This window comes from Podarcis liolepis (assembly GCF_965112155.1).
Source record: "Podarcis liolepis genome assembly, chromosome: 3".
Taxonomy (NCBI): domain Eukaryota; kingdom Metazoa; phylum Chordata; class Lepidosauria; order Squamata; family Lacertidae; genus Podarcis; species Podarcis liolepis.
The window spans coordinates 26457380-26474445 of NC_139557.1; the positions used below are offsets into that span (position 1 = coordinate 26457380).

The 17066-nt window shown below is 42.1% G+C and overlaps 1 protein-coding gene and 1 long non-coding RNA gene across 15 annotated transcripts in view; one reads left to right on the plus strand and one right to left on the minus strand.

Moving 5' to 3' along the window:
- LOC310703501 overlaps positions 1 to 17066 on the plus strand; it is a 419307-nt gene that overhangs the window by 273231 nt on the left and 129010 nt on the right. The window lies entirely within an intron of this gene.
- Positions 1 to 17066, minus strand: part of DLGAP2 (DLG associated protein 2) — a 399875-nt gene that overhangs the window by 72884 nt on the left and 309925 nt on the right. For all 14 annotated transcript variants that reach the window (XM_083495509.1, XM_083495510.1, XM_083495502.1 and 11 more), the window contains 2 exons: positions 15562 to 16628; positions 2941 to 3152 (listed from right to left, as the gene is read on the minus strand). In XM_083495509.1, coding sequence (XP_083351635.1) covers positions 2941 to 3152; positions 15562 to 16628 — 1279 coding nt within the window. The remainder of the gene's footprint in view (positions 1 to 2940; positions 3153 to 15561; positions 16629 to 17066) is intronic.

Consider the following 17066-nt stretch of genomic DNA (forward strand, 5'->3'; position numbering starts at 1 on the left):
TAATGCTATCCTTACAGAAGCAAACACTCAAGAAAGATTCTATTAGGATAAAACACAGGGCTGGTAATTGTGAAAATTAATTTAGGAAGAATTAGCTTTTCTTTTGCATCAAATGACACATTAAGCAATTAACTTAATCTATACTGTATTTTGTATATTATTGCAGTGTACAGATTGTCATTAACACAACTACATGTGTTAGTTTATTCAATAATTCTATTTAAAAGCCTTTGCCTTGTTCATTCTGCATACAGGGATTATGTTGTGAATCCCTAAATGCTGCTCTCTTTCAGATAAACAGAGGAAGGTTTGCTCTTCTTAAATTCTAGAAAGCAACTTCTTTCCAGCAGTAACCATTTACCAGTGAACTCTACCTCTGACACGGGCAAGTATTTATTTATTTATTTATTTATTTATTTATTTATTTTTTCCGTCAATAACCTGTTGAGAAGGAGGAAAGAAAACAAAATACATAAAACACAGTATGATACATTAAGTGCGGTATGAAATATAGAATGGTCTTTATCTCCAATGTGAATGATGATCCCAGCGCTGCAATCTCAGATGCTGTTCTGAAAAGACATTCTAGCGTATAAAGCCCATGTGATGTCTCATTTGTGCTTAGCAATCTCCCCTTTTGTTGACTATTATTACAGACTTTTGTAATAATTATAAACTTTATTAAGGGCTGGATTCAACTAAATATTCCTGAGAGCAGGAATCGGCACAATTCCCGTTGGCACAACAGGACTTTTCTCCCTTCCATCCCATTGCAACCCCCAATTAGGTTCCAGAGGGTCAGAAGAACACCCAGAACAGCACATGTGGGGAAGGAAAAGGGAGATTTTGTTTTGTTGGGTGAGTGCTTGCTTTGATGGTTGTATTAGGGTGGTGTTGAATTCCACCGTATATAAAGTATCTGGTGGAATTGGCCTCTCAGTGATTTAAGTCTCCAAACGAAACTTAGAGAAAGATAGTAGTTCACTTTCTTTCCGAGGAGAGCTATTCATAAAGGGCACAATTTGTCTTTTCCAAGCAACCAAACCAAACCAAAAACCCCTCTCCCCCATCTCTTCTGTCACTAACATTTAGTTCATTTGAGATGACCATCTGAAAGAAAAATAAACACTAGACCCTGAAACGGAAATAAAAATGGTTGTGTCATTAGCTTCTTAACATCCTAGCCTCCTACACAATAACCTTTCTGTTGGTATAATAGGGCTTTTTAAAGTGCTGTGGAATTGGGCAGAAATATAGCACAGGACAGAGACATTGAAAGGTGGAAATCAAGAAACTCTTTATTGGGTTCCCTGGGCTTCAGGATAAGTAAGATGGTATAACGTACACCTTGCAGGACTATGGACAGCTGACTGTATCCAAGGAACTTGCCCCAACAAAGACCAAACGCCAAACAATTCCTAATAACTTTCTGTGCCTTGATTACTCTTCCTTGATTCCATGCCCATGAATGAGGAGTCAAGATTTTTAAAATAGACAGCCATCAGGCCTAAAGCTTAGCATCTTTCAGAGCTTCAGGTTCCATGCTACCAGTCTCAGGCTTGAGCTCAAAGACTGAATCTCCACTCCTGGGGAATCTCCTCTGGTGCGGATGAGAGAAAGATGGACTCAGCCAGCTCCCCTCCCTCTGTATCTGAGAACAGACTGCTGCTTGAGAATGTAGAAGTTCTGGGCATACTTTCCCCCTTAAACTTTACATATACTCTGCTTTGCTACATCCCCCTCTTGTTCAATTAGTCTATCCCCTGCATGCAAAGACAGTAGATTGAGTGGACAAGACCAATAGTGGGTCCAATGGTGAAGAAGGCAATTTCTGCATGTGAGAGAAGGTAGCCCATCTAGAAAAAGGAAAACTGTGATCCTAAACCTCCGCTGCCTTGCAGGGGACATCTTCAGGAGAAGAAAAAGCTAAGATGCAACCTGACACAAATTGATGGTTGGATGGCATCTTGTAAGCCTCCTTCTGTCAACACCTGCAGCAAAGGTGGTGCCAAACGTATTGCTCTGCTTTCCTTTGGACCACATCAATGAGGCTGAGTAGCAGGTCTTGTTGTCTGGGCAGCCTATGACCTCCATACACAATGCCCAGGCTTGAGCCCCAGAGAGGTCACATTTATGTGTTACCATGGGATCTAGTTCACAAATAATTTATAGATACAGTGGTACCTCGGGTTACATACGCTTCAGGTTACATAAGCTTCAGGTTACAGACTCCGCTAACCCAGAAATATTGCTTCAGGTTAAGAACTTTGCTTCAGGATGAGAACAGAAATTGTGCTCCGGTGGCGCAGCAGCAGCAGGAGGCCCCATTACCTAAAGTGGTGCTTCAGGTTAAGAACAGTTTCAGGTTAAGTACGGACCTCCAGAATGAATTAAGCACTTAACCTGAGGTACCACTGTACTGAAACAGGAAGAGCTGATGATAGGAAAGTTGAAGCCATCCCATAACAGCCCAATTCTAAAGATGTAAATGAAAAATTAGCTTCCTGTGAGCTTGCCCCCTCCCCATCACATCTTGTACTTCCTAGCTTGAAAAATTAATTTGTATATATTCATATGTTCTTCAGGATATATTTAATGGATGCACATTAAATACAAGGCTACTCTGCTTTTCCACTTTACTGAAAATGCCATTGTCTTTCCAATTACTGTCAGTTTTATTTCACAGCACATAGATCTTATCTGTTAGAAATATAGTAAACTATATAAGATGTTTGCTATTTATTATAGGGCACAGGAATTGGGTTTTTTCTTCTTCTGCTAGAAATAGAACCACCCACTTAAATGGGGAAAGTCAGAATAAGTACAGCTAACATTTTCTTTCAGTTGTGGCAGAATATGAAGAAACTGCAGAAGGAAATGTAGTTTGAGTCAATGAAACTCACATTAATGAAACGTAGGAAAAAGCTTTGAGAGGCTTACTTTTGGTGTTCTCCAAGAGCTCTTTGTCCGATAGATTTTAACAATGACTCCGGATGGACTGCTACCTTTGGTGATGTTTTGGGGCTAGTGTCGGAATCTCCACTCTCCTCATCTCCCATGGCTTTAATATAACTTCCACTTCTCATCCTTCTGCAGGGAATCTCCTCATCTTTACCACCAGCAGGGTACCCTCCCCATTCATCTTGAGGCACCTGGTACAGTATATTACAACAAGCACAAAAGAGAAATAAATCTCATCTTGCCATGGAACCCTTTTAAGAACAAACATTTATGATGAAGAAGGAATAAGCATTCGTCATTACATAAAAGAGACAGTTTAATCGGGCCGTTAAGGTATGAAGCCGTTACCATTCTGTTGCATTTGACGTGAGGTGAATGCAGACAAGAAGTATTTAACAAGTGGCAACCTATGCCGTAGTGGCACGGAATGGGGAGACTCTACCACCCAGTGTCACAAAAGATGCAGATGTGTCGTAAAGTTCTCCTCGTCACATCAATTTGCTGCCACAACTTGCTCTGTACATTGTCAACCATGTTAAGTTTTTATTTGGTAAATGGAAATCTTGATTTCCTTTTAGCAGCTTTCAGACAAACCAATGAACGCTAAGACCCAGGAAACCTGCATTCTGATATGTCCGTAATGTATAAAAAGTCAGAAACTAGAGTGAAGGCTCAAACATCTGGGAACTACACTTCATGATGCCTTGGTGAATGAATTGCAGTGGTGTGCGATTGTCAATTAATGAGTGACCAAGTTTTTGATAAAGCGTGTTCTCCAATAAATGAGAGCACGTGTTGCGGTGTGGGCCACCAGGCCAGGCCTCTTGTTGCCAGGCAAGTTAATAGTTGTTGCCTGGCATCATGATTGGGTAACCGGGTTGCTGGGGCAAATTGTATGTTGCAAATTGGGTGGGTGGGACCATAGTCTTTAAATATTGGTGCACTCTGGTTTCTTTTTCTCTTTGCAGAGTGCATCGGATCATATGGCATATGGCAACTCATATCAGAAGTGGTGATTTCCATGGGTAAAAAAGCTCAACAACTTTTCAGTCCAAATTTTCACTTTCTGAAATATGGCATAACATTAATGGAATGGTAGGAAAGAAATACAGTTTGCTTACACCTTAGCTTCCCCCCTTAGAGTTTTGTTTGGAATAAATTCAGATGAAGGGTGGGGCAAAGGAGGGTTTGTTTCCCGTCCCTTAACCCTTCTTCTCTCCATCCCCTTTTTCTTTGCCCTGAACCAGCTAAGGAGATACACTGGAACAGAAGCAGTCTTCCATGCATGTAGCACTTCTTGGACTGTGCACATGAAACAGATACACACCCAAGAGTAAATAGTACCCAGGGTGGAGAAAGGGGATGGTTCTCCCTGGGTGTCATCACTGAGGGGGGTGACATTCGCTGCGCCACCCACCTGCGACTCCCAAGCCTACCCCGAGTTGTCGGGGGAAGGGGCAGAGCTGTGCCACCTTGCCAGCGGCCTTCCTCCCCTTCCCCCTTCATTTTGACAGCTTGGGGGGAGGCTTGGGAGTTGCAGGCAGGTGATGCGCCATTGCCCCCCGCTCCTGGGTGGGGAAGCCTCCCCCGAGCTGTAAAAAGGAAGTGGGAAGGTAGTAAGGCTGCTGGCAAAGCAGTGCGGCTCCCACACCCACCCTGAAAGCAGCCTGCCATGGGCGGCTCGCTTCACCCCCCTGGGTGGCTCGCTCTGCCCCCATGGGACGCTTGCCCCGCCCCCATGCCCCCACCCCTGGGTACCAGAGCAGCTAGCTCCACCTCTGATAGTACCTCTCAGCCTTGTATTACTTTCAATAAGATATGCATCCAGGTGCATACTGATGTTTCTGGATACCTTGAAGGTGTCACACATGAAGCCCTCCTTGAGCTAAAAGGAACTACAGAACCTGACCGATACCTTATCCATTCAGGGTAAAAGCCCTGACCCTGATCAATGACTGCAGTTACTAGGCAAAGAAGTGCATGTCTGTCCCACTTGTACGCAGAGAGCATTGGAACCAATTGAGGCAGGATAGGTTTTGTGTTATGGGTAGTTAAATAAATACAGAAAACAAGTTAGCTTCTTGAAACAGAGTTGCTGGTGGTCTGAAATCTTCTCCCAAAAGGCTAGGACACCACAATTCACAAAAGGCAAGGACACCATGAATAATGACTTTTCTTAATAAGGGAAGATATATTCATGCTACCCAGGAATCTATTTTGCTGCAAAAAAGTACCAATTCTAAAACTACCCCATAGAGAGTTTAACACTTTTATGTGTCATTTTTGAAATACCTGCCTGATTATAGTAGGATCTCAATTAATTCCCTTGCATTATATTTGGAACCAGTGGATGTCAGCTCAGTACTGAAGAGAACATGAGAGTGATGATGAACTTTGCTAGCTATCAAGCAGTTATGACTGTCTAATTACATGGTGGTCATATAATTCAAAGGACTGTCACATAATTCAGAATGAACTAAGGTCCAGGCAAGATTGGAAATGGCACTGTGCTGCATCTAGCCCTGCATTTGCACACGTCCAGTGCTCATTGTAGATATACATAAATGATTCTTTACATAAATGGTTCTTTATCATCCTAGGTTTTTATTATTTGACCCTAATCAGGGGCAAGCAACTATTTTGTGCCTGAGGGCTACATAGGTGGCTGTTGGCCACAGGGAGGTGGGAGTTGCCACTCACCCACACTTAATGTAACACATATACAGTCAGATTCATTCATAATCACATTCACACTTAATTAATCTATGATTTATAAAGCAGTCAGAACAGCACTTGCATCTATGCTGTTTCTCAGCTGGCAGGGAATAGAGAATATCTAGGCTGATATAGGACTGCAAACTTTTTCACAAGTGCAGCAAGGAAGTTTTAAGTCTCTTTCACTTTAAGTGAACAGAACTGTTGAACTGAATTTGGAAAAGAACAACAGGCATGATCCGTGTTAGGAAGAGCTACTTTAGTCAAGTATTCTGCTGCGCCTCAGCTAATCTACAAGTATTCCTCTCTGGAAGGCTGGTAATTTCTATGGCCTTTATCGAAATGGCCTTTGTGCAAATCCATGTCATCTCAACTTGCTTGCTGTGGAACGGCTTCCTGTCAGGGGCCGGAGTCAGGGGCAAGTCAGCAATAAAACACCCAGAGTCAGTTAACACTTTATTCAAAGAAGCCCAAACAGCACAGGCCTAGTGATCACAGAAACTCTTGCCAGTAGGTCTTGCCCCAGTGAGCCAGTTGTGAGGACCAAAGGTCCCTGCCTTCCCACCCGTCTCTAAGGTTCCTTCCCTGGTTCCTTCCCCAGCAGCCTAAGACTCCTTTGTCTTGTCTCTCTTTGCTCTGCCATTTTCATTTCTCTCTGTGTTCTGGGAGAACAGTGGGGAGGGGAGCTGGTCACAGCAGGAGGGAGACACTCCCTGCCTTCTTCAGCACCAGATGTCCACTTTGGGCTCTGGGGAAGGTCACCTTGTGAGCCAGGAGGACTCTCCAGGGTGCTCCCAATATACACAGTTTTAGTTACACATGCGGAGGCCCAGAACCTAACCCCCACATAAATGAGGAGCTGCCTGTATATTGCTTGATACTGTACATGCTTTATGGGAACCCACATCCGATTCAGCTACAGCTTCCGCTGCTTTTAATTGGGATGAATTGTGTCCTAATGCAAGGGAGTAGGTTTGCTTGCTTTGGGCACCCGATAAAGCAGGGGTTGCCCTCTGGACATTGTAGATTACAATTCCCATCAGCCCAGCTAGTGTGGCTGGTCAGGGATGATGGGAATTGGAGTCCAAAATATTTAGAGGGCACCATGTTAGCCACATCTGCAATAAAGTTTTCATTTTCTATACAATGGTACCTTGAGTTACAGACGCTTCAGGTTACAGATGCTTCAGGTTACAGACTCTGCTAACCCAGAAATAGTACCTCGGGTTAAGAACTTTGCTTCAGAAATCACGCAGCGGCACGATGGCAGCAGGAGACCCCATTAGCTAAAGTGGTACCTCAGGTTAAGAACAGTTTCAGGTTAAGAACGGACCTCCAGAACGAATTAAGTTCTTAACCTGAGGTACCGCTGTATTAATATAGTATGAATAGACCTTTACATGAATCATCCATATGCTGTCTTTCCTATTTGGCTTTCTGTATGATGCTCCCACCAGGGACACACATTAGAAACAAGCTACAAACATATGTCAACACACCTACAGAAATTAAATTCATATGCTTGTCCCACAGTTAGATCATGGTCATTTTTATATCTGAAATGTTACTTAAGAATTCAGCCTCTTCAGTATGGCAATTCTTCTCTTACTATACTCTTATTATACTCTTTGAAGTATAATGCAATATACTTCAAAGGGCTATTATAACACAACTCTCTTTCTCTTCCAGATCAGCAGCAAAAATCTGTCTACTTGCACTGAAAATCATCAAAGTGCCTTTTAGCTTGTGTAAATAGTTATTGATGCCTAAAATTCCCATCTGAAGAGTTTGCATCTGCTAACTGGGAATAATTACTCTAATTACCTACTTGTAACAAGTGTTGATATCTATAATTTCTTTAAAAAGATATTTCCTTCTCCAGATATTAAATCTTTATATATACAGTTTAACAAACAAAGGACTTCGTATGACATTATAGTGCTTGATGTCCAGCATGCGAAACTCATGACAGAAGCAATGCCTGCATCATAATAGATACAAACCACTTCAAAGCACATGCAAACTTAAGGCTGAACATCAGTTGTATTCTATAGTGTGTGTTTTTTATACCCTTCATGTCATATGCAATATGCATGTACATTGAACCCAGAGATTTTTGCCTGGTATAAAATGTCTTATATTTTGAAAGGTTCAAGACAATCACTATCTGTCTGATTATTATTGAGTGATTATTACTTTAAAAATACGTCCATTGACTTTATGTTAGGAAATGTGCTCTCAATGTGATCGTTGGATTAGTATCTGTATGAGGAGAAACTCAGAGTTATTATTTGGAAGTGGGAGCTAGGAAAACAGTACTTCTTTTTAGTGGATGTGCTTATTTTCAGGCTGAGTCATTCATTCATATATAGGCAAGATTACTTTAAAATGAAAGTCAGTAGTGTATTACCATTGCATTTCCCAAATGTTAGCGGGAGTAGTAATGGTGGGAGGAAGTTTACTACTTCCTTTCTGTTTGTACATTTCTTTGAAGTGTTTTTTTTAAACTTCCTCCAGGTGTGCTCTATTCCAAAAAGCAGACAACATCCAGTGAGCCCCAGACACATACTGAACGTACTATCCAAGCTGACATAGAATCATAGAATTGTATAGTACTACTTCATCAGTACAGTGGTACCTTGGTTCTCAACATTAATCCATTCCGGAAGTCTATTCCAAAACCAAAGTGGTCCAAAACCACTTAATCCGTTCCAGACTTTTAAAAACAACCCGTAAAATAGCAATTTAACATGAATCTTGCTATCTAACGAGACCACTGATCCATAAAATGAAAACAGTAAACAATGCACTGCAGTCACACAACCAATCAATCAGTAGCTGAACCGGGTTCCACACAGTCACAAAAACAAAAAAACCACAAAAAAGCAAAATAAATAGCAAAAACAGACAGACCTCAGTGTAACACTCAAAGCGGAAGCGGAACACTCAAAACGGAGCATGTTCGGCTTCCCAAAAAAGTTCGCAAAATGGAACACTTACTTCCAGGCTTGCAGTGTTTGGGTCCCAAGTTGTTTGAGTACCAAGGTGTTTGAGAACCAAGGTACTAGTGTAATCATGTAAATAGCATCCATTGTGTCTGCCACAAAAGAAGCAGAAAATATCTAGGTACAGGCAAGGTCAGGGCATGAGAACACTGCAACAGAAAAGCTGGATATAGGGAACTACATGTAAAAAAACAAATCCTCCATCACATCTGCTAAAGTTTTAGTTGTTTACACGATGCTGAATTCCTACAGAAAGTAATCAATTCAGGCATGTTAATACGGGTCCAAGGGTTTCTAGATATTATCACTGGCTAGAATACGCTGCTGTTTTATATGCCATCATTGCAATTTATGAGAAGTACGGGGCACACTGATCACCAAAGTTTGTACCAAGTACAAAGACTTCAGTAAAGTTACAAGAGAGCACTCACAAAGTGGATGGCATAGTGGTTCACATGAAGATGCTTCTAACTTCCTTTCTGTCATGAACAGGAAAAAGATGTCAATTGAACAACAACTTAATATGCCATATGCAAGCGATATAAAAGAAAATAAGCACTCTAAAATATCAACCATTGTGTATTGTGTGTTACAGGACCTTGCTCTTCATGGTAAGGCCAGTTCCACAGGTAACATGGTGGACCTTTTACAGTTTTCATGATAAGGCAGGGGAAGTTTTTTTTTTTTTAAAGCATGAACTTTTGGATACTGGGGCAAGCAATGCTAATTACACATCTGCAAGATGTGGCCAACTTTTGATGGAAGATACTGTTATGAAGGCTAATGCTTGCATGAGGTACTCAGTTTTAGAAGATGAAACAGCAGGTCTTTCTGGTGTGGAACAACTGTCTTTAGGTGTACGATTTGTGGAAGAAAGTGATGGAAATACATCTGTACATGAGGCATTTATTGAGTTCCTTTCAGTCTCAATACTAGCTCTGACTTTGGACTGGATCTCAATGTTAATTGGACAAGAATACAATGGTTGCTCAACCATGGTAGGAAAGGAATATGGTGTTCAAGCACAAATCAGGGCAATTTACTGTACACTCAGGCAACCTTTGTCCACTCCTCATCTCACAGAATTAATCACACAACAGATTATCCTAGCTGTGTAGCTGATGTTTGTACTACAGTTGGCCCAATTAAAGCCATCTTAAATTTTCCCGTGAGAACATCCAGTGATGGCATCTAATATCCAACATACCAAGGCTATGTAAAACATAGTGCACTCAAAAATACGAGAGTATCTGTGTGTTGACAGAAAATTACATAAGCACTGTGTTGCAATTCAAGCAATTAGCACTAGATTAAGCGACATGAAGACAAGACAACTTTCATGTTGTGCACATCACAAACATCAACTTTCATCAATTGTCTTGTGATTATAAGCAAATATTATTTGATCCTGGAATCTGTCACCCAAGCTGTGCAATCTGTGAAGTTGGATATAATGGGAAGGAGAGCACATATACAAGTGTTTCTGGAAATAATGAAACATCCAAGGGAAGCTAATGAGGAGACCTTTAGCATAATTATAGAGATATGTCACTGGATGTAGAACTTAAAGCACCCAGACAATCCATGCAACAGAAAAAATGCTGTCTCTCATCCCAACCAATCCACAGAATAGTTCTATAAGCAGTCCATCTACATGGCTGCCTGTATTTGCTTATATCCTTGCTGAGGACTCATTACCAACCTGCTTACCAAAGAAATACATCTATTATTGTGTGCCATAGGCAACATGACTGGCCCATGCCAAACTGTTTCCTATTATGGCTATCCTTATGGCACGTTCCTTCTCAGTTACACCATGCACAGGAAAATGATCCTTTAGCACTTTGGGCAGGGTGGAAGACATGTATATGTTCAACAATGAGTGAAGACTGATTGTCTGGCTTTTGGTCAAGTGTTGAGTGTCCATAGAGGAAAAGTTGAATAGATTTCCCAAAGGGAAACTTACAAATGAAAGTTATGGAGCATTTCACCCCAGACCCTCAAAGATTCCAATCCATTTTTGCATTATAATTTCCTTTACTGTATGGACAGACAAGCATTGGTTTCAGGCCTTACGTCAGGCATTCACCACAACCAAGGCAGATTCAGTGTCAAGGGTGTGAAATTCAGCCTTAAGGATTTTTAATTTGGTTTAGATTCTCACAGTAATGCTGTTCAGTGGACAAATTGAAGCTGTACATCTTTCAAGGGCCCCACACTGTTACTGTTAAATGGACAAACAGAGCAATTTGTTGGAAATTCGTTCTGAAATGTATAATCTCATGCAATACAATAAATCACCAGAAGGCACAACCCAACGTTGTTCCTTGTTGTTTCTCTTCAGCAACATGCAATGGTAAATGGATGTTAGTTGTAGAAAAGACTGCAAATACTCAAGCCAGCAATCTGCAGCTGCACATCAAAGAGCTTGCCCCTACTCCCCGAACTATTTCTGTGGACACCTATAGTTCTGCTAGATTCAGCCCATTTACACCACCTTCCATTTTTTTATTTTCTAAATTGACAATTTTTTCATTCTGAATTATGACATCAGAATAATGCTGAATATATACCGTATGAATGATTTAGCATTCCAGCAACTACTTTATAATCTTCTGTTGTGCACAGTGCCTTTGAACACATTGTTTGTCCCAGTAATTAGCATTCAAATATCACAATTTGAAGTGTAGGTTTCTTTTGGGTTCAAATTTACTATTAAGAGGATGGTGCACTGTTGTTTTCAAAACTAACATTTAAACCAGGAACCAAGCAGAGGGCCTTCTCGGTAGTGGCGCCCACCCTGCGGAACACCCTCCTATCAGATGTCAAGGAAATAAACAACTATCTGACTTTTAGAAGACACCTGAAGGCAACCCTGTATCGGGATTTTTTAAATGTCTAATGTTTTACAATTTTTTATGTGCTATAAGACTCCCAGAGTGGCTGGGGAAACCCAGCCAGATGGGTGGAGTAAAAATAATAAAATTATTAATATTATTATTTAAAATATACATTCAAAATTCTGTGAATTATTCTTAGCTAGCCAGGATACATTTACAGGTATTTCTTGGTAGCAGCCTGGCAAATGTTGCTGTTCCTATTATTTTGGAACCCTGAGCTCCCATCGTTTATCCAGCAGCCTTAGAAGTTCTCTGCATCTGATTATTTATTCAAGCCTTATACATTTTCTGAATAAATTAGACAAAGATTATTGGCAAATATCATTGCAGACCAAATGACTCAAACAGTAATAGGTTAATCTAAGCAGTGTGAACACAATGATGGATGATAACAACAACTGAGCAACATAACTCTCTAACATCTCTAACATAAGATCTGACAGCCAAATCATATGCATGTTTATGCAGGGCCGTACTCAATATACTATGGGAGATCCATGGCCAGGATACCATATGGGCTTGGTGCTATATTCTTTCCTTTCCTTTGCTGTGACTGTATTGTATAATAAGTGCTTAAAAAAAATAATACTAATTAGCAGCACAACATAACTGTGTTGAAATAAATTAGTACAGAGAAAAGGTGTTCAAACCTCATTATTTCCCTAATCTGAATGCCCTCCTCAAAGCTTCTATTACCTACTCAGTGAAAAATATACAGGCACTCATACGTTTTGTCCCACAAAGCCCATAACAGATTTAGGCAGCAAATGAGATAGAATAATAGTATGTGTAAGCTGGTGGGTTCATCATGCTGGCCACATGACCCGGAAGCTGTATGCCAGCTCCCTTGCCCAATAAAGTGAGATGAGCGCCGCAACCCCAGAGTCAACCACGACTGGACCTAATGGTCAGGGGTCCCTTTACCTTTACCCTTAAGGTGGTGGGAAGGCTAAAGCTCCATTCTCCAGTGTCTCTTTCTGATCTTCAAGCAGTGGCGTAGGATGGGACAGTTGCCCCAGGAACAAAATTGTTAGGGGCGCAAATTTCAACACCCAGTGCTGCCTCAAAATAGCTGTGTGTTTCCATCTCTGGACTCTGTTGAAAACGGCTTCTCCATGCAAACCAGGGACCTCTCCCAATAACAGAACAGCACTTCTTTTCTTATCTCTGCAGCTGCCATTTCCTGGGTGACACGGATGCTGTTGGGCAGTTGAATGTGCACGCATACCCTGTCCATTTCCCTCACTCTCGCCCTGCTCTATGTGGCTCCGGGTACTGGCAACCCACACTATGCTACTTTCTTGAAATAATGGAGTTGCTAATTACTGAAAAACAACAACAGGAAATCTATCTAGATCAGGGGTTGGCAAAGTTTTTGTGACTTGGACCAGTTCATGGTCCTGCAGACGCTGCAGTGGGCCAGTGTGTGTGTGTGTGTGCATGTGCAAACGCTATTTTTGGCGCTCCTTCTGGCGCAGAGGAGGCGTCCGCAGCTTCCCATTGGCTGAAGGAGCTTCCTGCAGCCAATGGGAAGCTGGCCAGCATCACGGAAGGTGGTCCCTGCTCAATCGGCTCTGTGTCGGTTTAGTGCGGTGCACGGGAGCCGATCGAGTGGACAGGGGGTCCATAGGGCAGTTAAATGACCCCCATGGGCCACTTGTGGCCCATGGGCCTTATGTTGCCGATCTCTGATCTAGATCTAGGTAGGTAGTTGTGTTGGTCTGACGCAGTCAAAATAAATAAATTAAAAAATTGTCCAGTAGTACCTTAGAGACCAACTAAGTTTGTTCTGGGTATAAGATTTCATGTACACGCACACTTCTTCAGATAGGAGATCCTCTTGATTATGAATCACCTGAGACATGTCAGTTTATCCCTCAGGACTATATTGGGAAGTGGGGGCAGACATGTCCATGGGACTTGCAATTAAGTATGCATAGAACTGCTCCTATAATTTCCTTTTCCTAAGAAACATCTGATATCAGAAGAAAATAGATGTAACTAAGGGCTTGACTACGCATTGCACTCAAGCGTGTGTAACAAAGCCTGAATGGCATCTTTAAAAGCAGCTTCAGGAAAGGCGAAATTAGTTGAAGAATCAAGGCAGGAGGACAGGGGCATTCAGAAAATCCTGCAGGGGCCGTTTGTAGCAAAGGAGAGGCATGCGGGGAAAAGGTTAAGCACCCTTTCTCTGCTCTAAGCTCCCCAAGCCACCTACCCACTTTCAGCTGCCTTTAAGAGATGGTATTGTGATTCTGTACCCGGTGAGCTGAACGTAGTAGGTATTGTTTGTACTTATTCCTTATTGAGCACGGCAGAATTTAGATGCATGCAACAAGCACACTGTTGAAAGACAGCAGCAATGGAAGATCCAAGACCCCACAGACTCCACTCAGGGAAGTCAATGAGGAGCTTGGTGATTAGTAGCTTGTGAAAGGGCAGGAAGTGGATTTGTGCTGCTCCTCATCACTAGTCTATGTTTGTGGGTTGTAAAAATGAATAAATACAACAAGATATCAGCTGAAGATACCATGAACGTAAAGAAATAGAATAGAAAATAGAAATAGAAAAGAAATAGAAAAGAAGAAGCATTTTTTGTGAAATTACTAAAGCAGCAATATAGAATCATAGAATCATAGAGTTGGAAGAGACCACAAGGGCCATCGAGTCCAACCCCCTGCCAAGCAGGAAACACCATCAGAGCACTCCTGACATATGGTTGTCAAGCCTCTGCTTAAAGACCTCCAAAAGAGGAGACTCCACCACACTCCTTGGCAGCAAATTCCACTGTCGAACAGCTCTTACTGTCAGGAAATTCTTCCTAATGTTTAGGTGGAATCTTCTTTCTTGTAGTTTAGATCCATTGCTCCATGTCCGCTTCTCTGGAGCAGCAGAAAACAACCTTTCTCCCTCCTCTATGTGACATCCTTTTATATATTAGAACATGGCTATCATATCACCCCTTAACCTCCTCTTCTCCAGGCTAAACATGCCCAGCTCCCTTAGCCGTTCCTCATAAGGCATCGTTTCCAGGCCTTTGACCATTTTGGTTGCCCTCCTCTGGACACGTTCCAGTTTGTCAGTGTCCTTCTTGAATTGTGGTGCCCAGAACTGAACACAGTACTCCAGGTGTGGTCTGACCAGAGCAGAATACAGTGGCACTATTACTTCCCTTGATCTAGATGCTATACTCCTATTGATGCAGCCCAGAATTGCATTGGCTTTTTTAGCTGCCGCGTCACACTGTTGGCTCATGTCAAGTTTGTGGTCAACCAAGACTCCTAGATCCTTTTCACATGTACTGCTCTCAAGCCAGGTGTCACCCATCTTGTATTTGTGCCTCTCATTTTTTTTGCCCAAGTGCAATACTTTACATTTCTCCCTGTTAAAATTCATCTTGTTTGTTTTTTGATAATAGGATTATGTTTAAATGATGATCTATTACATTACCAGTTTGATTACTCTTTCCTTTTTGATTACAGTGGTACCTCGCAAGATGAATGCCTCGCAAGACGAAAAACGCGCAAGACGAAAGAGTTTTCCGTTTTTTGAGTCGTTCCGCAAGACGAATTTCCCTATGGGCTTGCTTCGCAAGATGAAACGTCTTGCGAGTTCTTGCGAGTTTGTTTCCTTTTTCTTAAAGCCGCTAATAGCCGCTAAGCCGTTAATAGCCGCTAAGCCGCTAATAGCCGCTAAGCCGCTAATAGCTGTGCTTCGCAAGATGAAAAAACCGCAAGACGAAGAGACTCGCGGAACGGATTAATTTCGTCTTGCGAGGCACCACTGTATTCTGAGCATCTTGTTCTTATGTTTTATTCCAAGGTGCAAAACTAGAGAACTTGACAACAAATAACTCATGTAAGGCAGGCACATGAAAAACAACAACCCTCCAATGGTCTTATAACAGTGAGTTCATATATATATATATATATATATATATATATATATATATATATATATATATGACATTAAGCACCTACCTGAAGGTAATGGCATGGCCTCAGGGAAGGTTTGATTTCCTGATGAACTAGAGGCTTATCTAGGTTAAGAGATGACTTGCGATAAGCTTCTTTAGCCTGGCTTACTGTAAGCGTAGACCAAGAACTCCTTTTCATGTATTTGCCATCAGGGGCCATCGCAAGCCCTTCACAGGCCGAGCACTTCACATCGTTGTTACTTTTAGAAGTCTTTAATGAGAGGTCCCCAAAATGTCCCTGAAGAGCTTCAGGGTAGCAATGAGAAATATGGTCCGGGTGATGCCTGTTTACAACACTAGGTGTTCGGTAAGTGCTATCACTATCCAAATTGTCGTCGGAGCTCCACCAACTGCTCATCCCAGTTTTATGCTTGCCCTCAGGTTTCCGCTCTTTGCTTTTACTTCTTTTGCTATGTTTAGAATGATGTCCGTGGTGGTGGTCATCTCCTCGGCCATCTCCCTTTGTCCCGTTGACATTGCTCTTGGAAGATCCTTCCAACGAATGAGATTTCGTGAAAAGTTTTTGGACTGAATGAACAAGGTGACGTATTCTCCCTGGGCTTTCACTGCGTTGTTCGGCGGCCGTTGAGGTCCTCTGGTACTGTAGGGTATGAAAACCATCCCTGTGGAGAGGAAGCTGCTTCTCAAACTGATCCAGCAGATTTGCAGGGATCCGGTTAATCTTAGTGTTAGCATGAGACATGGTGCAATCGTCCCTAGTATCGTAATGTGAGGTGTAGTGCATTCTGGGGAAAGTGCTACTGGACATATGATCGCCCATAACCATGGGCATCATCATGCATTCTGAATGGATGGAGCTTCGCGGCGAGCAGCGATGGTGGTCCATCGGGCAGCTCTCCGTGGGGCTGAGAAGATATGATTGCCTTGACTCCTGGCCATGGTGAAGATGGTCGTGGGGGTGTTCACAATCTTCAGGGGATGCTAAACCACAAGTATGAGCAGAACATAGCTGTGGCTGGTTGTGACTGCCAGATAATCCTTTCATGTTCCTTGAAACAGGAGAATATGATTCCTCATCGAAGTGCTGAGGAGACCATGAGTATGGCTGGTCTGTTGACAGAACACAAAGAACACGTATCAGTCAGATAGGAGAAATGCAACAGCAGTCTTAAAGGTGTACTACAAAGAAAAAATGGTGCTGCAATTATTACTTAATTACTAAAATTACAGTCACTTAGCAAACAATTTACAGAGTCTATATGATATACGACATCAACTACAGGACAGGTGAGCATTGCTTGGCCAAAATGTTGTTGTGGGCCAAATGGGGAGGTCTGGCAGATTCATGGCTGGATATTTCTTACCACTGGCTTGTAGAAGAGAGGAAGAATAGTTTGGATTGATATCCTGCTTTATCACTACCCAAAGGAGCCTCAAAGTGCCTAACATTCTCCTTTCCCTTCCTCCCCCACAACAAACACTCTGTGAGGTGAGTGGGGCTGAGAGACTTCAGAGAAGTATGACTAGCCCAAAGTCACCCAGCAGCTG